General features: G+C 43.4%; 1 protein-coding gene across 4 annotated transcripts in view; it reads left to right on the forward strand.

Moving 5' to 3' along the window:
• Lsm14a (LSM14A mRNA processing body assembly factor) overlaps nucleotides 1-13,782 on the forward strand; it is a 44,808-nt gene extending 31,026 nt beyond the window's left edge. Inside the window, exons 5-11 of one of the 4 annotated variants that reach the window (XM_028877787.2) lie at nucleotides 1,230-1,406; nucleotides 1,667-1,732; nucleotides 6,663-6,845; nucleotides 6,946-7,117; nucleotides 8,237-8,468; nucleotides 10,402-10,458; nucleotides 12,446-13,782. In XM_028877787.2, the coding sequence (XP_028733620.1) occupies nucleotides 1,230-1,406; nucleotides 1,667-1,732; nucleotides 6,663-6,845; nucleotides 6,946-7,117; nucleotides 8,237-8,468; nucleotides 10,402-10,425 (854 nt within the window). In that variant the 3' untranslated portion in view covers nucleotides 10,426-10,458; nucleotides 12,446-13,782. The remainder of the gene's footprint in view (nucleotides 1-1,229; nucleotides 1,407-1,666; nucleotides 1,733-6,662; nucleotides 6,846-6,945; nucleotides 7,118-8,236; nucleotides 8,469-10,401; nucleotides 10,459-12,445) is intronic. The other 3 variants (XM_028877788.2, XM_028877789.2, XM_037199467.1) reach the window with 3 other exon arrangements.
• Nucleotides 13,783-22,360: the final 8,578 nt, after the last annotated feature.

Genomic DNA, 22,360 nt, shown 5'->3' on the forward strand with positions numbered 1-22,360 from the left:
ACTTCGTGTTTATATTAATAGTACCTTATGTTTCCACTGTTTTACTGGTAATTAAACTTTTGACTAAAGTAACTTTGCCATAAATCTGGAAATACCGTAGACATTGTAATTACATACTTGGGGGATAGTACTGATAGTTGTCCCTGGGGTTCTGAGTACTCACAACCAGAGAGCAGTCAGCAACCACCCTCTTCCCCAGTTCCTTGAGCCTGGACAGATGTAGATCTGGGGATTTTTTTCTTATAGATAATAATATAGATAGATAATTTTTAAATAAAATTCTCTATTTTGGTACAATATCATGGAATCTAAGAGCTTCTTTAGAAGTTTAGAGCAAACATTACAGGAACAAAAAGCATGATTATTTAATAAGTCAATCCCATGATAAGCAGAGACATGACAGGAGAGCTTTTATATGACTAGGAATGAGTGACTATTCTGGAATTCTCAGAAGAGTTTGTTTTTGCTGCCTTTTTAATTTTGACATTTAATTACTCAAATATGCAAGGCTTCCAAGGACTACCACCGTGCTTTATTGTTCTTTACATTCTTGTAACAGAACTCCGTGCTTTAGTTTGCTTGGACATGCATACCTGGATCCTAGCACCTTGGTGATGGGGACAGGAGGGTCAGGAGTTTAAGGCCAGTGAGAACTATATGATATTCTGTCTCCTTTCCCACCCCCCAAAAAAGAAAGAAAGAAACTGAATGTGTCACTCCTGTGATTAGGGAAAGCCTCCATTTGCCTACAGTGTGGTCTTTGCATCCCAGCACTTGGAAGGCAGTGCTAGGTGGATCTCTGAGGCCAGCCTGCTCTACAGAGTGAGTTCCAGGACAGCCAAGGCTACATAGAGAGACCCTGTCTCGGAAAAAAAAAAAGAAGAACTAGAAGAAAGAAAGAAAGATGAATAAAGTCATAGCAGTGGTGGTGTTAATGTAGTGTGGTTTGTTTTGTTTTGTTTTGGGGTTTTTTTTTGGTTTTTTTTTTTTTTTTTTTTTTTTTTTTTGAGATTTGGGGTTTTTGTTTGTTTTGGTTTTGTTTTGTTTTCATTAGCTGAATAATTAGCCCACTAAAGATAAGTAAATTTAAACACTGGTCTAATAAAATTCAGTTTTATGCTGAGGATTTGAGTTAGCAGAATAAAATTCTAGACTTATTTTTTTACAAGGTCTAGATGATTTTGAAATCCCAGGTTAGGGTAGTTTATTATCTTTTGGTTACATTTTAGGTCGATCAAGCCCTCAGTTAGACCCTTTGAGAAAAAGTCCAACCATGGAACAAGCAGTACAGACCGCCTCGGCCCACTTACCTGCTCCAGCACCTGTTGGGAGAAGGAGCCCTGTACCAACCAGGCCTTTGCCATCTACCAGCCAGAAAGCAATAGACAACCAAGAGCACAGGCGAGGTAGAGCTGAGCTGTTTACTGTTCCTGCACTGACTGATCACTCTCCATCTCCTCATTTCACCAAGAGGGTTACTTTATATGAACGACCCTAGCAGGTTCAAGCTGAACTTGAATAGTGTTCGGACTTTGAAATTTTGATTGAAAGTGGTGGTGGGGGTGGGGGTTTTCTAGGGGGTGTTGCCATCTCCATTCTAACATCATGGAAATTTTTGGTTATATATTTTGAATTGATTTGTTACTTTGCATGTCTCTTTTTGTAGCTGAAGTACACAAAGTCCCAAGGCCAGAAAATGAGCAGCTCAGAAATGATAGCAAGAGGCAAGTAGGTAAGTTACCTGGATCTGGCTGGTTTGGGTTCATTTGATTTGAGGGTTTTTGTGGTTGGTTGGCTGACTGATTGGTTGATTAGTTGGTAGGTCGGTTGGTTGTGACAGGTCCTTACTGCATAGCCCTGGCTGGCTTGAAACTCTGCCTCTCAAGTGCAGGGATTAAAGGCATGTGCCGCCACCCCCCCCCCCCCCAGCAGCTACCTGAATCTGTGGCTCTCAATGGGGGAAAGCATCTTGGAGATGGTATAGTTGCTATAAAAAGAAAAAAAGTGGGAATTGTTAACTACAGAGGGCTGACCCCAGGGGAGTGAATCATTGTGAGTCTGTGCATGTGGCAGACTGTTGCTGACCTCTACAAAAAGACATACCTGAAGATGAATGTCAGTAATTAGTGATGTTGAGGAAGATGTAGTTTGGTTAATTACACTCTGCCAATATCTGTTTCCTAGTTTTGCTAGTATACAGTAGTTCAGATATTACTGTTGGTGAGGAAGCTGGAAAAAGGACTCAATGCCATAATGCACTTTTTTTTTTTCTGTTTTCTTAAATCTATATATAATTTTTCTGAAGTACTGTTTTTCTGGAAAAGACTTGATGGTACACAGTTGTCTTTGGGTTTGGGTTTATGTCCATGTTCTTGTGGATGTATATGCAGGCAAGTACATGATGCATATATGTACACATGGGGGTGGAGGCCAGAGAGCAATATTGGGTGTCTTTGTTGATCACTCTCCACATTATTTTTTGAGGTAAGAGTCTCTCGCTGAACCTGGAGTTCATTAACTTGACTGGGCTGGCTGGTCAGTGAGCTCCAGGAATCCACCTGTCTTCAGGACTTGGGTCCTCATGCTTATGGCAGATGGCCTCAATCGCTCTTCATCCTGTAAATTGAAGAAGGTTTGCTCACCTGAAACTTGAGCTTGCTAATTAGGGTAGTGTAGCTAGCAAGCTTGCTCCAAGGATCCCGTCTCTGCCTTCTGAGAGCTGGAATCATGGGTGCGGGCTACCGTGTCCTCCCAGCATTTATGTGGTTGCTGGGCATCTGGACTTCAGCCCTCACAGTTGTATAGCAGGAGAGCTTTACCCTCAGGAATCCCTCCTCAGCCCTTTTAATATTTCTTAATGTGTATTGAGTGTTTGCCTGCATGTATGTATGTATGGTTACCAATGTGTGCCTGGTGCCCACAGTGGGCCACCATGTGGGTGGTGGAATCTCAGGTCCTCTGCAAGAGCAGCCAGCACTCTTAACCTCTCAGCAGTTTCCAGCCCCGCAAAAAGTCAGTCAGTCTCTCTCTCTCTCTCTCTCTCTCTCTCTCTCTCTCTCTCTCTCTCTCTCTCTCTCTCTCTCTCTCTCTAAGTATTTAATGCACCAGCAAGATGGCTAGCTCTTCAGATAAAGGTGCTTCTTGCTAAATCTGATTAAAGTGAGAAAAAAGAAAAGTGTTTAAATCCAGAGTTTGGGGTTTTGTTTTGTTTTGCTTTTTTAAGACAGTCTCATGCTAGCTTGGAAATTACTGAAAAATCAGGGATGGCCTCCAACTCCTGATTCTGCCTCCCAAGTGCTGGCATTATAGGCATGTGCCAGCAGATTCAGCCCAAAGATTTTTGCTTTGTTTATTTTATGTGTATGAATATTTTACCTATATGCATATATGTGCACCACATGCCTGTTGGATCCCTGGAACTGGAGTTACATATAGTTGTGAGCCACCTATTATAGGTGCTGGGAACCAAACCTGGGTCATCTCTTAAGAGCAGTAAGGGATCTAAACCTGAGCTTTCTTTCTCTCTAGTCCCTTTTTGCTTTTTTAAATGAAGTGCTTGTATAAAGAGCTTTCCATTTTCTTTCATAATTATTGATTGAATAAGGTTTTATATTTTCTTGGCAATATTTAATATTTAAAAAGCATGTTTTGTTAATTTCCAATTAATGGAAAACAAAATTTAAAACTGTTCCAAGTTAGAACATAATGGTAACATGTAATCTCCTTCTTTTAGATGATGATTAGAAAGGAATCTTTGTATTCATTGTTAGTGTGCTGTTTTTAAGTGTATGAGCGCTCATTTCTCCTGTGCTTGTTTTGAGGTACTCTGTGTGGCCTGGGCTGGCCTGGACCTCTTGGGCTGAAGAGATCCTCCTCCTTCACCCCTTGAATGGTTGCTTATTGTGTCTGTGGTTTGCTATGTTGTGTGTGTTGTGGAGTAGTCTAAACAGGTGACTCTCAGAATAATTGCCGTATATTGAATCATTCACAGTTCTGTAATACCTCCGCAGTCAGGAGCACCTGCTGCTCTGGCAGAGAAGGGCTTGGTTCCTAGCCCCACAGCTGGCGTCTCTAACACCCCTTTCTGACTGCAGGCACACTAGAATTCTTGCTCGGTAATTGTTTCGTTATATGTAATTTTACCATGTTAAAGTTAAAACCTTTCTTTTTAAAAAAGAAAAAAGGGGAAGTGCTGTGGATATCGCTCTATATAAATAAAACACTGATGGCCAATGACCAGGCAGGAAGTAGGTTGCCAGGCAGAAAGTAGGTGGGACAAGGAGAGAGGAGAATTCTGGGAAGTGGAAGGCTGAGGGGGGAGACACTGCAGCCACCACCAGGACAAGCAGCATGTAAAGACACTGGTAAGCCACCAGCCACATGGCAAGGTATAGATTTATAAAAATGGGTTAATTTAAGATAAAAGAACAGTTAGCAAGTAGCCTGCCACGGCCATACAGTTTATAAGTGATATAAGCGTCTGAGTGATTATTTTATAAGTGGATTGTGGGACTGCGGGGCTTGGGGAACCTGGAGAGAAGCCCTCCAGCAACACCTACATGTGGATGCACATAAATAAAAACAATAAATCTTTTAAATAATATTATGTGAAGTAATAAGGAAATTAGTCTTAAGAGTGTCCCTAAACTCACTACCTGTGTTGGAGATAGCACTCAATGCTTGCCTAGCCTCCAAGAGGCCTTAGGTCCAGTATCTAGTATCACAAAAACAAACAAAAGATAACTAAAAAGTTTCACTACCCTTATCCACCACTAAGGGTCACTAACAGAACAGTGAATGTTCTTGCAGTTTCTCCTTGGATTTTACACAAATAGGTGTTCTTTTTTTTTTTTTTTAGATTTATTAATTTATTATGTATACAGTATTCTGTCTGCATGTGTCCCTGCAGGCCTGAAGAGGGCACCAGATCTCATTACAAGTAGTTGTGAGCCACCATGTGGTTGCTGGGAATTGAACTCAGGACCTCTGGAAGAGCAGTTGGTGCTCTTAACCACTGAGCCATCTCCCCAGCCCAAATAGGTGTTCTTTATGCAGAACTTTAAGGTGAATCATGCCCTGTTTCCTGGCATGTAAATTAGTTGCTTTTTTAATTTTTGGAGACAGGGTTTCTCTGTGTAGCTTTGCGCCTTTCCTGGGACTCACTTGGTAGCCCAGGCTGGCCTGAACTCACAGAGATCTGCCTGCCTCTGCCTCCCGAGTGCTGGGATTAAAGGAAGTTGCTTTTAATAATAAAATTGAATATGTTAAAATACCTGCTTCTCTAGACCTAATGAAACTATTGGGTTTGTACTTCATTAAAGTCATCCTGCTTTGTGTTCTGCATTTTTTTAAAGTTCAACTCACACCAAGTACTATTCCATATTCTGTTTTGTTTTGTTTTTTTCTTAGTCACACATGTGTTGGATATTTGGGTTCCCAAGTTTTCACTATGAATTATGCTACTTTGTATTGCTTTACCGTATCTCAGATGATTGATTGAGATCCTGTAGCAGTGTTATAGAAAGAGAATACATAGATCCAGAAGACTTGAATAAGTGGAGCCACTTAAAGGGAAAAACGTGAAAGCAGGAAGTGCTTGGAGCCATTAAAAATGGGTGCTTCTCTTGTCTGTTGTTTTATCTGAGTTTTGAGAAAAACATTTCCTACCTTACAGTCTGTGCTAAGTAGTGTTCATATATATTCTTATTATACATCTTGTTTCCTGTTATGCTTTCCACAAAGGACCTGACACTTTGGGTATGGTACGAGGGACATGGCAGAAAGAACAGAGCTTCTTCTATGTTAATATAGTGAAGAAGGCTCCAGATCTGTCTGTCGATTATACACCTCTTTGTTGTGGTCTTCATAGATACAACTATATAAAAATTACATAAAAAAACTTTTATGTTTTATTTTTTAATATACACACTAACTTTAAGCAACTTAATTTTTTTGTGTCTTGACGTCTGTTTGTTTGTTTGTTTGTTTGTTTGTTTGTTTTTCTCTGGGCATGTCTGTGCCACAGTGCACCTATAGAGGTCGTCAAAGGTCAACTTGCAGGAGTTGGTTTTGTTTGTTTCATTTTTTATTTGGTAGTTTGTTTGTTTGTTTGTGGATGTGTGCCACTGTGCAGGTGTCACAGTACAGATGTGGAGGTCAGAGGACAACTGTGGAAGTCAGTCCTCTTCTCCTACCACATGAGTCTCAGAGATTGAACTCAGGTCATCAGACTTGACAACAAGCTCCTTTACCACTGAGCCATCTCTACAGCCCCAATTTCAGCGGGTTTTGTTGTTGTTTTAAGATGTTTATTACCTGTGTATGTATGCTTTATCTGCATGTATGTCTGTGTGCAGTGTGTGTACCTAGTCCTGCAGAAGTCAGAAGAAGGCACCAGTCACTTCCTGGAACTGGAGTTTTGAGTGGTTGTGAACCACCATGTGAACACTACGAATCAAACCCAGCTTCTCTGTGTTTTTAATCATTGAACCATCTCTCCACTCCACCCCTCATTTCTTATTTATATAAAAATACATATATACTATCTGTATAGAGACCTTTAAACATTTATTTTGCAGATTGTTTCATTCAAAGACCATATACTGTTCTAAACCAGCTGCTACATACTGAATGTCTGTTATAAATACTCTTTCTTACCATAGTTCCAGGTGTTCCTTCTGCTCCAAGGAGAGGACGTGGGGGTCATCGAGGTGGCAGGGGAAGATTTGGTATCCGTCGAGATGGTCCAATGAAATTTGAGAAAGACTTTGACTTTGAAAGTGCAAATGCACAATTTAACAAGGAGGAAATCGACAGAGAGTTTCATAATAAACTTAAATTAAAAGGTAAGTTTTTATTTTTTACTCATAAAATAATTTGGTTGGTGAGGTAAAAATGTTTTACAGCTTAGATGTTTATGATTGTAACTTGCATGTTTTCTGTTAGAAGATAAACTTGAGAAACAGGAGAAACCTGTAAATGGTGAAGACAAAGGAGACTCCGGAGTTGATACTCAAAACAGTGAAGGGAATGCTGATGAGGAAGATCCTCTCGGACCCAACTGCTATTACGACAAAACTAAATCCTTCTTTGACAATATTTCTTGTGATGACAATAGGTACTGTCTTTTAATGTGCTCTCGGGGTATTGGTGTGTAAAATTTTTATATGGATTCACAAGTCTTAGTGAATACCTAGAAAAACCTAATGACCACAGTGAATTTTTATGAGGTTTATTCATTTCTATTTTGTGTATATTGTAATGGCCTTTTGCCTGCATGTGTGTCCTGTCTGTACACCATGTGCGTGCCTTGCCCACAGAGGCTGGAAGAGGGTATCAGATCTCTTGGAATTGTAGTTGGAAAAGGTTGTGAGCTACTTATGTGGGAGCTTGGGATTGAACCTAGGTCTTCTAGAAGAGTAGCCAGTGCTCTTAACTATTGAGCCATTTTTCCAGCCCCCACAATTGGTTTTTTGTTTTGTTTTGTTTTTTAAGTGGTGTTTTCTTTTCCTAAAAGAAATTACTATTGAAAGGTTTGGTTTGGTTTGGTTTGTGTGTGCACATTCTATGGAGTGGGTGTGGTGGTCAGTTCTCTCCTACTGCCATGTGGTTTTCCAGGAATGGAACCCAGATGTCAAGCTTGCTAAGCAAGCACCTTTATCAGCTAGGCCATCTCACCAGCCCAGAAGTTTTTTTGTTTTGTTTTGTTTTTTTTAAGATTTATTTATTTATTATGTATACAGTGTTCTGTTTGTATGTATGCACACCAGAAGAGGGCGCCAGATCTCATTATAGATGGTTGTGAGCCACCATGTGGTTGCTGGGAATTGAACTTAGGACCTCTGGAAGAGCAGTCAGTGCTCTTAACCTCTGAGCCATCTCTCCAGCCCCCAGCCCAGAAGTTTTAAATAATATTCTTTCTAAAAAAGTAAATGCTGAGGATGTAGCTCAGTGGAGGAATACTTGCCTAGCATATGCAAGGCCCTAGGATTTATCCTAGTAACACAAAAAAAAAAAAAAAAAAGAGGCTGGACGGTGGTGGCATATGCATGCCATGAAGGCTAGGGAGAATTTAGATTAACTGCTTTTTTTTTTTTTTTTTTTTTTTTTTTAATTGATTTTGAGAACTCAATTAAATTTATCCAGAATTGGGGAATTAGGGCTACATGCATAGATTTGCTGAGAGATGAACTTTTTTGAGTTGACACACTGATGTTCATCTGCTCTTGTATAACAGAGAAAGGAGACCAACTTGGGCTGAAGAAAGAAGGCTAAATGCTGAAACATTTGGAATCCCGCTTCGTCCAAATCGCGGCCGTGGGGGCTACCGAGGCAGAGGAAGCCTTGGCTTCCGTGGTGGCAGAGGACGTGGCAGTGGCCGAGGAGGGACTTTCACTGCCCCTCGAGGATTTCGTGGTGGATTCAGAGGTGGTCGTGGGGGCAGGGAGTTTGCAGATTTTGAATATAGGGTAAGTATAGCTGCATGCTGTGGGATTGGCCTTCAGAACATTTTGCTTATATCTGTTTTGGCAGAATTATTTTTCACTTTAACTTCTTGGAGACTATACATGGTTGGAATATTTATTTTAACAGTAATTTCTTGACTGATGAATAAAGAGAGCCGGGCGTGGTATATGCCTTTAATCTCAGCACTAGGGAAGCAAAAGCAGGTGATGTACATACATAGTACCTGAACTTAGCAGCATCAGGCTGAGCAGCAGCTAGAGTGCTGCCTGTAGCTAAACTGCGCTTTCAGCGGAAGGAGACCAGGAAGACTGGTGACTTTTGAGTTCTTAGACACCGCCCCCAACTCCCCCCCTAAAAAAAATAGGAATGTTCTGCTAGCAGCTGAGTTAGTGTTACCTTTTCTGTCTTTAAAGAAAGTTTTTAAGGAAAACACACTAAGGAGCACTAAAGCTGTACATTAGAAAAACTGTAATATCACCTTTATTTCATATTACTAGATTTTTACACGTTAACACCAAAAGACCCTAGGAAGCAAAGCAAACCTGTACATCTGAAAGCATTGGCCTTCACATAGTTAGTGAGTGGCAGGTATAGTGCTGAACGGTTCTCACACACTAACTTAAGCTCTGTGAGACGGGTTCTATTATTATCTAAGTTTTACAAAGGAGACAGATACAGAGATATTAAATAACTTATCCAAGGTCACAGAACCCGAGAGGGAGGATGCTGAATGTTGGGCCTAGCAGGTTGGCTCTTGAGTCACTGCTCTTAATATAGGTTTGTAGAGAACTCACTCGGCTCTTGTTTTCTTATTATGGCATGCTCTTGTGAGCCCTCTCGTATATTGGCATTCACCAACAGTTGGGGAAGAATTCAGTAGCTCTATGTAGTATGCTTTTGTGTATAATTTATCTAATGAAAGAGGCCTGTCAATTAAGGCAGTATTGTAACTGTCTTATTGAAGTATCTTAGTTTTTTGACAAAGAAAGAAAATAAAGAGCAAAATCCTGTTATACAGAGATCCACTAGTAACAGCAAAAGACAGTTGCAAAGATTTGCTGGCTTGAGTTTTGTTGTCCGGTTTTTATAACTAGCTATTATTGAGAGTCTCTGTGGAAGGAGATCAGTATTGAAGGGTTTGGGACCAGTTATGTTAATTTTATGTCTTGGATATTGTGCCAGACTGCTCAGAATTAGCTTCAAGTCATTTGCTCCTGTTACCAACAAGGTCCTTCAGCTCAGTTTCTCACTCTCTAGACTGCTCTTGCTTATCTGATTTGTCTTAGAGTTGCCAGCTACTCCGTACACAACTCAGTACTTTGAGCACTGGCATGGGTATTAGTTTGGGGAAGAAGGTAAACAAACATGATTTAACAGAAACAGAAGTAAAGATAGGACCATAGAGAATCAGCCACACTAGATCCTCTCTTCCACCCCCTCCCGGGGGTGGGGTGTGGTTAAGAAGAATGGTGGACACATGGGCTTTGTGTCCTGCGCTCTTTAGCTTTTTCTTTTTCTTTTTGGAGAAGGGGATGTCTGGGTTGCGGTATGGGTGTAGTCAGCTTCTGTCTCATGCTCCTGTAAGTAAATTGAGTCACCATGGTGGGTGAGTCTTCTGTTTCTTCAGAGAGGGCACTGAGACAATGAAGACTCCGAAATGGGGGCTAAAGGTACTTGCTGCACTTAGAGAGGACCAAGTTTGGTTACCAGCACCCATGCCAGGCAGCTCAGACCTGCCTGTGACTGCAGCCCAGCCCCAGAAGTCTCCTGACTTCCACAGGCATACACACACACAGACAGTAATTTTTTAAACTGGGATTGGGGAGGAAGAATCTGAAATGACTCCATCTCTTTCCTTCCCCTTTTATTTTCTCCTCCCTCCCCTTGCCCCTTTCTCTCCCTCTCTTTCGCCTCTCTTTTTTTTTAACCTTTCAGAAAACCACGGCTTTTGGACCCTAAAAGGTCTGGATTGGTCATACTGCTTTCTGAAAGGTAAAAAAAGAAAAGAAAGAAGTTGGGAGGTGTGAAGGTTGGTTTGATGGGGGACAGGGTTCATCTTTAGTTCATTTGTTTCTGTGCCAACTTGTACTTTGCGGTATGTGCTTCAGTTTATTAGTAACTGTACAGATTGTTTGTATTGTACCCTCAGATGAAGTCAAGTCTTTCAACTAGGAAGTACTTGTCCTGCCGTTGGGGTGTGCATCACTAAAAATGAGGTGTGGTGCAGGGCATGATGGCGCACACCTTTAATCCCAGCCCTTGGGAGGCCCGGTCAGAAGGATCTCTGTGAGTTCTAAGACAGCCAAGGCTGTTACACAGAGAAACCTTGTCTCAAGAAACAACAACAACAAAGTACGGCCGTAAGGGGGCTTGGCTCCCAAACCCATGGATGCTTAAATCCCTTATAAAACAGCATTGCATTTACATAGACTCCATCATATCCTCTTATCTGTTTGTGGGTTCTGAGGGTTGAACACGGGCCTTCGCCCATGCTGCGCAGGTGCTGTATGCTGGGCTTCACTGCCAACTGCCTGTATTTTCACTAACCTGCAGACCCTTCTAATACGGTCATGCAGGGTGACTGGGATGCAAACGGTTGTTAGACTCTGTTGTATAGGCCCTACAGGGAAGGGACAGACCAAAAGAGATTGCTGCATGTTTCCACAACTGCAGAAACAAAAACACACATCTGCTCCTGAGACCCGTGCAGATCCCAAGGACACAGAGAGTGGACTATGTGGTGGCTTCTGGTCGGAGGGCAAGCCCTGGCTCTGTACTGAGTATAAACCTGAGTTTAGGGTCAGTCTCACTGGGATCTCCTTCATAGCCAGCTGCTCTTCTTACTGGTGATAGTTTGTAGTTTTCCCAGTCAAGTTTGTTTTCAAACTTACTTCAAATTTAAGAGTTGGCCAGGCGGTGGTGGCGCACGCCTTTAATCCCAAGAGGCAGAGGCAGGCAGATCTCTGAGTTCCAGGCCAGCCTGGGCTACAAAGCGAGTTCCAGTGCATGCTCCAAAGCTACAGAGAAAACCCTGTCCAAAAAAATAATAATAATTTTTTTTTGTTTTGTTTGTTTTCTAAGGCCTGGTTGTATGTGGCTTAAACTGGCCTTGAGCCTCACTGTATAACCAAGGACGACTGATTGTTTGTCTTGCCTCCATCTCCATAGTGCTGTTATTAGAGGCTTGTGCCACTGCCATGGCTAGTTTGCATAGTGGTGGGGATAAAGCCCAGGCTCCGTGTGTGGTAGGCAAGGACTCTGCTAGCCAAGGTGCTTCTTCACCCTGCCTAGAGACAGCTGAACAGATAAGAGTGCTTGCTGCTCTCTTAACACAGAGCTCAAGTGTGGATGGATTCCAGGACCCATACTGGGGTTCACAACTCTCAGAACCCCGTAGCTGCTGCTCCAGGGACCCAGTACCCTCTGCTGGCCTCTGTTTGAAAACACAGGCACACTCGTGCGCACACGTACACAGATAATAAAAGTAAAAATAAGTACATTTTAAAGTTACTTTTAAAAAGTAGATTTCAAAATCCAATACTATTTTCTCCTAGCATGCAGTTTAAGAGAGAAATGTTATGTTACCTTCTGGATTATTGTATTGCTTGGTAAAATATGTCAAAACTTAGGGATTTTATGATGCTTGTTTCAAAAGAGTTGTAAGAGTGACTAAATGAAGGTTCACCTAACTGTTGTGTTTAAATTGTTGGGGCAACCAAAGGTGGTGAGGTCCCTCCATGTTGCAGAGTGGCCACAGCCTCTGCTGACTGGAAAGCAGTGAGCAGATAGCAGAGCCACTCGCTGTCAGATGTAGAGCTTCAAGCACTGTCTCCCAGAGCCCAGGGATACGGGGTTTTTCTGTGAGAATAAGAGGAGGGTGTATTTAAGGTCCTCTGAATAAACTTCAGCAAACTAAGAAAAAAGTGTTCCTAATGAGCGTGGCTTAGGACATGAACTGATACTTCTTTTTCCTTTTTAGAAAGACAACAGAGTTGCTGCATAGTCTACAAACAAGTCTTTGAAAATAGGTGACTCCTAGCTCTTCGTGGTCCTGGAAAGTGGTTTCGGTCTTTGTGAAGAATGAAGAAGTCAAGTTGCTGTCTGTCTGTCACCAGCACTGGGTTTTGTCTGTCTGTTTTTCTGCTTCATTTCAAAGCAACACTCAGTTGCTTTGGGGCAGGAAGGCTTGTCTTAAAACATGAGCATAAGTGTATGTGGAGTAGCAGAAGGTTGTAATCCTTGCTTAGAGTCGAACGAACTACAGTGAGCTGAATGGAACTGCTAAGTATTTTTTCATCACTGAAAGGATTTTTCTTATCACTAATTAATTGTATTTGGTGATTACTTCCAGTTGCCTGCAGATAGGCCGTGATACTGTGTTTTGAGCCACAGAAGGTTTTGTGTTTGTGTGTGGTGTGTGTGTGTGTGTGTGTGTGTGTGTGTGTGTGTGTGTGTGTGTGTGTATCTTTTTCTTTTTGGAGATCCTATAATATGAGGTAGCTTATTTCGACACTTAATTAGGGTGCTGGATGGTAGAGAATTTTGTCAGTCAACTATGTACACACAGGTAAATACTGTTTCTTAGGCAAAGGTAACTTTTTTATATAGTTGTAAAATTCCATTATATTCCATTGCCAAAGAAACATTTAAGAACTTTGTATAGCTGTATAAAAAGCAACTAATTTTTTAAAGAATAAACGTTTAAAGTCAGCAAACATAACGTGTCCTTGCTGAAGTCGGTGTGCTGAGGAACAGGGCTATGGGTGGGTCCTTTCCGCTTGCTTTTCAGGCTGAAGGTTTTTGATTTCTTTTTTAATGTTTGGAACACAAATGAAGATTTGATAACTTTATTCCATTATCTAAAAAGGATAAATTATTCATGCATAGTATATGGACTTCATTTTGTAGCAGATCACAGGATTTGTCCAAATAAACAGATATTTTCAGTGTATGAATGTAAATAATCATAGACGAGAATGTACCTCGCTGTATTTTCAATAAGTAACCCTCCCCCTTTTTAAGACATGAAAACTAGGCATCAGTGGACCTGTTCCTCCTGCCGTGCCTGGAACTCTGTTGTGCTGACACTGACTCGTGTTTTCCTTCAAGAAGATGGAGTTTTCAGAATCGTCCGGCACCTGTAAAACATCACTAACACAGTCTGGGCCCGTGACCCACTGACGACTCCGTGTACACGTTTGTTGCTAACTGTAAATTACTAATAAATCTTTTTTGATATTTAAGCTATAGTGAAAAAGATCTGGCCACTTTGTGTTTTTAACGAAGGCCATGGAATAAAGGGATCCAAAGATTTAACTATTTTTATCTATTTTGATTTTTATTACCTTTCTCATTAACATTCCGTAGTGGGAAAGTGCACTGTAGGAGAATCGGACTATTTAAGGATGGTTGATTACTTTTTAATTTTATATCTTTTGTATAGATTAACGCGGGAATGTTTTGTAATTTGGTTTCATTGTTGAGATCTAGTACTTGGCAGCCATAGTTTACTGTGTTCCTGCATGTGAACAACTTACCCTTTAGCAGGACCCCCAGATCATGTTACTGACCACATTTTTAATCACTCTGAGCATCAAAGCATGTACTGTGGCAATACTTCTATACTGAGATGTCCCAGGCCAATTCCAGAACTATCAGGGCCCAATCCCCATGCTCACGCAGCACGAGCTTGCACTTCTTCACAGCCCCTGGTCACTGACGGGGTGCTCATTGTCCACAGTGTACCTCCCAATAGCAAGGCTTTTATCCCAAAACAATAAAACTGTTCAGTGAACATGTTCTCAAAATTCTATCTCATGAGTAATGACCTTCTGTTTCCATAGGAAGATTAATAGGAGGCATCTTGAGTGCAGGATGCAGCGGTGATAATGTTTGCCTGGAGTAACTAAGTCATGTCTAACTACTTCCAACATTTATTTGTTGTTGTAGATAGTCAAGGAAAGCTAGAAATCCCTTTCTCCACGGAGCATAAAACACTCATTAAGATTGGTGACATGGCTGGGAGGTGGCGGTGGTGGCAGTGCACACCTTTAATCCCAGTGCTCAGGAGGCAGAGGCAGGTGGATCTCTGTGAGTTCGAGGCCATCCTGGTCTACAGCGAGTTCCAGGAGAGCCAGGGCTACACAGAGAAGCCCTGTCTTGAAAAAACAAGCAAACAAAAGATCTGTGACATGAGAGTAGGACAGTCACACATAGCAGCACTGTCCAGAGTGCACCTCTGCTGTAGATGTGGCACAAGGGAGTGTAGAGCTTGCCCAGCAGCGTGAGGCCCTGGGTTCAATCCTCAGCACCACAGAAGTGATGAAGATGAAAACCTTCTGTTTCTCCCTCCTTGGGAGGGCTTGATGTTAATCCAGCCTGGTGCTTCTGAGGCAGACTTGGATTGACCTCCGCAGGGACTAAGCAGTATGAGAAGTGGTGTTTGGCTCTGGATAACCAGGGTGCATCATTGGTATTTAAGATTATGGGGCCAGTCGGGCCAGTGGTGGCGCATGTCATTAATCCCAGCACTCCAAGAGGCAGGCAGGCAGGTCTCTGAGTTTGAGGCCAGCCTGGTCTACAAAGTGAGTTCCAAGACAGCCAAGGCTGTTAACACAAAGAAACCCTGTCTTGAAAAACCAAAAAAAATTTTTTTTTGCAGAGCCATTGCCCAGCATGGTGTACACAGCTTTAATCCCAGCACACGGGAGACAGGAAGGCAAAAGAAAGGGAAAGGGTGCGGCCGGGTAAATGTCAGTCAGTCCCACAGCTCAGTGTACAGCGTATTTGACCTTGGGCGTGGTTCCCAGGTGTTTGGAAGGCTCTACACTGAGCTGTGCAGTGTGCTTTGATCTAGCCAGGGGGAGGTCTTTTGTTCTGCCCCTTGGTATTGTTATTAAAAAGCCCTTTTGAAGAGGCAGAAGGGGCCGTTGGGTTTTGACCCAGGTCCTTCCAAAGCTATCCTGTTTCTGTCTTCTATCTTTCTATTTAATATTTTCTTATCCCTCTCTCCTCCTTCTAAGAACCCTGGAAAAGGTGGGAGCTGGCTTCCCACAATTGAGTGAGAGATTTACTTTTCCTGACAACTAGAAAGTATTTGCTACTTAAGTTTTTCTGTGGGCCATGGCAGCACAAGGGATATAGGTAGCCTTAGATGGAAGAACTACCCATTTTGTCCTGCTGTCTGTGATCCGAAAGTCTTGGATGAGAACCTGCTAATGAGTGGTTTTTCCTCTTTGTACATGTCTAATAGCTACAAAGTTGTGGATTTGATCCCAACACCCCAAAAAAGGTAGCAATCAAAATCATGAAAATAACACTGTTTACCCCTGAATCAGGGTGGTAAAGGGGGACTGGCCACATAGCCTCCAGAAACTTCCTGGAGGAGGTTTCTGAGTAGATGTCAACACAGGAAGTCCCAGTCCTGAGTGGCCAGGTGGCCAGCTGCTGTTGTGCTCACCTGACCGTGAGAGAAGCTCCCATGGGAGCAGCCCTCGGGGAAGAGCAAGCAGAGGTGCTAGTCGTTCGTGTGTGCCAGTTAGGAGAAGGAAGGGCTTGTGGTTGAGGCTCCACCAGACCATGTCTAAAGCGGCTTCTGTTGTCTGCTACAGACCTGTGAGCCGGTGTCCTCAGTCCCAGCTCAGTTCATATTTAATAAACTTGGCTTACTGATAAAACTACTTCCAGACTTAAGCTATAAATCTGTCAAAATAGACCCAAATCTAACTCCAGGGCATAATGGGGTTGATTTTTAAGGAAATGCCTTAAAATGTGCTGATGCCATGTTACAGCTTATAAGTCCCAGGGTTTCGGAGAAACCAAACAGCTGTGTGAGGTGAGTCAAGAATGAGGCTTTCCTGGAGTGACTCATAGTCACCAGTGCTTTAAGGCGTCTAAATTGCTGAGAGCCACTCAGCCAGAAAGGTACCTCTCCTCTAGACTCCAGCAGTCTGAAAGCCAAGAATGCCAAGCCTGAAGGGTTGTGTGGAGCCTGGGCCTGGGCAGGGTATAATGAGTTCCAGCTGGTGGCTTTTGTAGATGTTCTAGAACCAAGGACAGGAGCATGTTTACTAGGTGTCTGGAGGGCACCTATCCAATTAGAGAGATGTGCTTCTCTCTCTAATCCAGGTAATCCTGGGCCTGCTAGCTTCCTGGACCTGCTGGTCAGAGTGCAGATCCCAGCCATGGTGTGGGAGTCTGCTGAAGACACTGCAAACTTCATTAGCTGCACAGTGGCTCCCCTCACCCCATCCCCCTAGATTTAACAACACGTTCTTGTCCCAAGTACAGGGAGCATTGCAAGCTATAGTTTTTTGTTTTGTTTTTTGTTTTGTTTTGTTTTTCAAGACAGGGTTTCTCTGTGTAGCTTTGTTCCTTTCCTGGGACTCACTTGGTAGCCCAGGCTGGCCTCGAACTCACAGAGATCCACCTGCCTCTGCCTCCCGAGTGCTGGGATTAAAGGCGTGCGCCACCACCGCCCGGCGCAAGCTATAGTTTTATCGGGTGGAATTAGTAGGCTTTCTTTTCATGAAGGCATCACATGTAAAAGATGTGCAAACTATAGAAGGGGTGGAGATTTTGTTTTGGAGACAAGATCTCTCTGTGTCCAGGCTGGCCTCCAACATGCCATCCTCGTGCATTAGCATGGCAGTACTGGAAGGCATGTGAACTGTGTAGCCAGGGCTGACACTGGGGTTTGAAAACCCTGCCTCAATCGGTGGTGTTGCATGCCTTTAGTGTCCTAGTACTTAGGAGGCAGAGGCAGGCAGATCTAAGAGTTTGATGCCAGCCTATTCTACAGAGTTCCAGGATAGCCGGGGCTACGCAGAGAAACTGTTGTGCCCAGATCGTGACCCCCAGAGAGACCACCAAAGACGAGCATGCCGGAATGCAAAAGCAAGGTTTAATTCTGGATATCCAAAAGCAATACAAGCCTAGGCAGGGACTTCGTCCAATACATCCAACACAGTGGAGGCTGGAGGAAGCGCCCACCTGTCTGCAAGCTCAGTTTTTAAAGGGAAAAGTCACAAGGTTACATCATTTAGGGGTGCTAGTACAGGTACAATTCTGATTGGCTCGCTTCTAGGGACTTCTAGAAATTACTTCTAAGGGAGTGGTTGCCCGCCACCATTTCTCATTGGCTGCCCTCAGGTGGAGGCATTTCTGTGATCAGTTACCCTGGAAACCAGGGAGAGGACATTCCATAGTCTGGCAGGCATTACCTCGTGACTATCTTGTGGCTCTGTACTTTTACACTTCCTGGTTTCTGGAATCTGAACTGACTGGTCTCAGTAACTTCTGGCCTGTTCCAGTAACTTATGGCCTGTAGCTAAAAGAAGCAGTCTTAGGCCTTTAGTTTTGGGGTGAGAGCATTTCTAAGATAGCTCATTTTGGTCTCACATTTCCCCCTTCTCATGTGCCTAATGGAACCCAATCATGGGTTTTGGACAGTTAGCTCCTAAGTATCCCTCTCTAATAATGGCCATGTATAGTTAGCCATCTTGTCTCTATGCCAGGGAGTTTTCTTTTGACCCAGCATTTCAGCCTTTCCTGAACAGGGAATATGGGTGATGTATTCTCTTCTGGAACTGCTTCGAGCTGGCATTGGGGCGCCGGTGTCAGGGGGCCCCAAAAGGCTGAAAAGCTAGTCAAAGACTGGGCAAGGGGGCATTTGTCAGAAGCATGTAGCTGCCTGACCCCATAGGGACAGACAGGGAAGAACCATGTTAGCTGGGCTGGTCCACGTCAGCTTTTAGCAAGTTTGGAGCTCACAGTCATCTGGAGCAGTGGAGTCAGCAACTGAAACCTGGAGGTGACTGTCAGCCAAATGGAAATCTGTTGAGACAAATTTAAACTAGGGACAGAAGTTAAAATTTATGAACTTATTTGGAACCCTTAGGTCCATACCCTTAGTAATGGGAAAAGTATTCCCAAGACCAGGAGAGAGGAAAAATACCATCTTTAGGAATACTTATCTGGGGTCCTTTTGATCTCTGCGAAGTGGGTCTAGGTTTTTATGGCTCTTTTGATCCTTTGAGGCCTACTTACAAAATGACATAAAAGTTTTAGATACATTAGTATTACCAATCTGTACTGAAATCCATATTGTAGACAAAGCAGGTAATGGGTATCTTGTAAAACAGCAGAAGTGAACTCATACCTTTGAGTCCCAACAAGAACTACAGATTTGGGTTAAAAGCTTGTGCATTTTCCTTCTGTCCAGAAAGCCAGGTATAAATTGGACAGAGATTTTTGACCTGATGAGAAGCACTTTTAGGTTTACATTTAGACATATTTAGATGACATCTAAAACAAATCCAAAATGTTGAGCTTGTGACTGAATAGTAAGTAGTCATTGCTCTACCAGCTCATCAAGGCTCCTAAATGTTAAGCTCTGAACCACAGAACAGGAGAGTAATCTGAAACATATCTCATTTTAGACTCATATCTGAACCTTTATGACTTAGAACATTTTCCTAAAAGTGAGCTAACAAGATAGCTATAGCCTTGCACAAGGATCTGGTTGATGCTGCCATGCTGACAAAGTTAGAGATAGCCTGGCCATCAGTACTGTCAGAGATCTGAGAAGGATAAACTATATCTAAGTGCAGACCAAGAAGCTTCCAATCCTGTAAATTACAGGGACCAATCCCTACCCAGGTCTCCATACCGTTGGAGGCACCAGTCAGAACAGCATCAATCTTCTTCCGCCATCAGGTCCATAAGGCAGAGTATTTTTCCTGTGGAATAGGGACATGGAAGACTGACCTTGGTCATGCAAAAGGGTGCAATCAATTCCAGTGTCCTACTGCTTGTCCACAGTCTGGGCTGGGTCCTGGCGGCAGGCGTTGTACTGGGGCATCTTGCCCTGTGGTCAGCGTTGTCATATTTCAGGCAGAGACGTTGTGGTGCCTCGTACGTAATCTTCTTTGGAGACCTTGGGTCACTGCTAGGATCTGGAAGCCTGTCTGATATAGTAAGCTTTTAGATCAACATTTAAATGCCATATTCTGCAGATCTCTGAAGTATGAGGGCTGTCCAGGTATATCTGAATAGACAAACTTTGTTTCTAATTACTTGTTTCAAGCTCAACCCTAAAAACATATGCAAGAGACTGAGTAGATGAGTAAACTTACATCAGTACTTACTTACTCTGACTACAATTAAAAAACTTGATTACTTATGACTGACTATTTATGTTCTCTAACAGCCTACAAAAGTAGCCTAAAAACAATGCTTTACCTTGGGTAAGAAGAAACATTTTTTTAAGCCATTGGTTTTTAACTATAAAAACTGTTCTTAAAAGACTGAGATCTCTCAAATGTCTTCCACCACTGCAACTAGACTCTTTTTGGAACTCTAGTCCTGCCATACATTTACAAACCTCAGCTGTTTCCTATGATTCCTTTATGTTACAAAGTTTAGCTGCCAGAGCAAGGTATATTTCTGTGTATAAAAGCATTGATGTGCAGCTTTAATATTAATCAAATACCTTATTTATTAAACATATGTTGCCATCTATTTAAATTCTCTAGAAACTTGCTGTTGAACACTTGGTAAAGACATAAGTATTAGGTGTTAACCCGAGTAGATCTTTATAACCTTAGTAAAAGATGGCTACCAGCCACATGGCTGCCCATGAGGTCACCAGCCAAGATGGAGGGAGCCACGTGGTTGCTGTTCAATGCTCGTTTTTCTAAACAATAATTACTTGCACACATACACACAGTTGGATCCAAGTTACACACATACATACATACAGTTAAAGCTTGCTTACATTTTCAAGTCACATGCCTGTATACATACACACATAAGCAGTTTGCAGAATCATTAGCCATTCTTAAGATGAAAACCAACCAGAATCAACTTTTAAATTCAGTATTTGCAGGTATAAGAAACCTTAACAAACAGTTTACATCACATCCCCTCTGACCTTCTACAACCTTCCATGTACCCTCAGTCCGTTCCTTTGATCCCTCAGACATTTACTCCAGACAAATTGCGCTTTTTCTTTTCCTTTAAAACAGAAACTCTTACCAAAGTCTTTCTTGTGATTTCTCTCAGCACTCTAGAATATATTGTAAAGTTACAAATATTTTAAACAAGAACAGAAATACATGCATACACCATAACCAGAATAACTCTCAATTTGCATCAGCACTGTACCGCAGACAAGAAACTGTTGGTGACATTCCATTCTTGGAGCCAGACCTTGATCAGATTTTAGCCTCAGGGCAGGTCTTGGGAGCCCCACCCAACAGCATGGAAGAGAACGGGGAAAGTGTGCACCATGGAGACAAAAGATTGCTGTTAACCTCAGACCCTCAAGTACACGAGAATGGCAGACTGAAAGTGACTCCATGCCCTGGCTGGGCCCACAGACCTGTAGGCCACTCCTCAGCTGTGACCCTGGAGGGGCAGTTAGTTCTCCACCAGCCCCCACACTGAGCTCCTTGAGGCTCCTGCTGGCTCCTGCCAGCTCTGCCCCATGTCCACACAGGAGCCCAGCCAGAACCTGCCGGCCATATCTGGGCCCCACCGTGCTCACAGCCCGCTCTAGCACAAAGCCATGCCTAGTTCCCATGCAGCCAAGCCTCTACTCCACAGCTTTTTGAGCGAGCTGGGGCCCGAACCCGCTGCATCTAGGCCCCGTGATGCTCACGGGCCGCCTAGCCCTCTCAGCAGCGCCCTGGGTCCCCGAAGTAGCAGCTGTGCAGCCGCAAGCTTTCTGCTGCCTGCTGCCTGTGCTCTGGTCAGAGAGAGCAAGGAAGCAATGTTAGGTTAGTCTGTGCCAGTTCGACCACCGAAGGGGTCTCCATCCCTTCGGCTGGCAATCCGGCCCACAAGTCCCAATGCACACACAAGCTCAGGCATAAAACACTCACACATGTGGCCACAGTTCTCACACATTTATACATTTATGAAGGTATAACAAATAACACTGACGAACAAGATAGGCAGACAAAAAGGAAGAACAAGGGCCCTACAGATGGTCCAGGCAGACAGACGAGAGTCCGGAGAGGGAGCCTCAATAATGCCAAAGACCTACGGATGGGACAGGGAGAATTCAACAGAGTCTCCCGATCCCCAGATGGATCCAAACAGACGGACCCCTCACGGGCATCTCCCGATCCCCAGACGGATCCAAAAAGACGGACCCCTCACGGGCATCCTAACAGACGGACCCCTCTCGGGCGTCCTATGACGGGGGGACCTGTGAGGACCCCCGCGTCCTGATGAGGGGTTGGAACGTCTTCCAACTCCTCCAGCGTCACCTTACAGGCGCGTCCGCCAAGGTGAGCCTGTCAGATTCAACCGCCGGCTTCGGATAAGAAAATGAAAGTAAAAGGAAAGCAAAGACAAGAAAATTGAGCGCTCTTACCGATCGGTGCAGATGAACCTCCGGAGCTCTTAGGGATCCCGGCAGGGGTCTCTGGGGATCCCGGAGAGCCCCCAAATGTTGTGCCCAGATCGTGACCCCCAGAGAGACCACCAAAGACGAGCATGCCGGAATGCAAAAGCAAGGTTTAATTCTGGATATCCAAAAGCAATACAAGCCTAGGCAGGGACTTCGTCCAATACATCCAACACAGTGGAGGCTGGAGGAAGCGCCCACCTGTCTGCAAGCTCAGTTTTTAAAGGGAAAAGTCACAAGGTTACATCATTTAGGGGTGCTAGTACAGGTACAATTCTGATTGGCTCGCTTCTAGGGACTTCTAGAAATTACTTCTAAGGGAGTGGTTGCCCGCCACCATTTCTCATTGGCTGCCCTCAGGTGGAGGCATTTCTGTGATCAGTTACCCTGGAAACCAGGGAGAGGACATTCCATAGTCTGGCAGGCATTACCTCGTGACTATCTTGTGGCTCTGTACTTTTACACTTCCTGGTTTCTGGA

Source organism: Peromyscus leucopus, chromosome 1, assembly GCF_004664715.2.
Source record: "Peromyscus leucopus breed LL Stock chromosome 1, UCI_PerLeu_2.1, whole genome shotgun sequence".
Classification (NCBI taxonomy): domain Eukaryota; kingdom Metazoa; phylum Chordata; class Mammalia; order Rodentia; family Cricetidae; genus Peromyscus; species Peromyscus leucopus.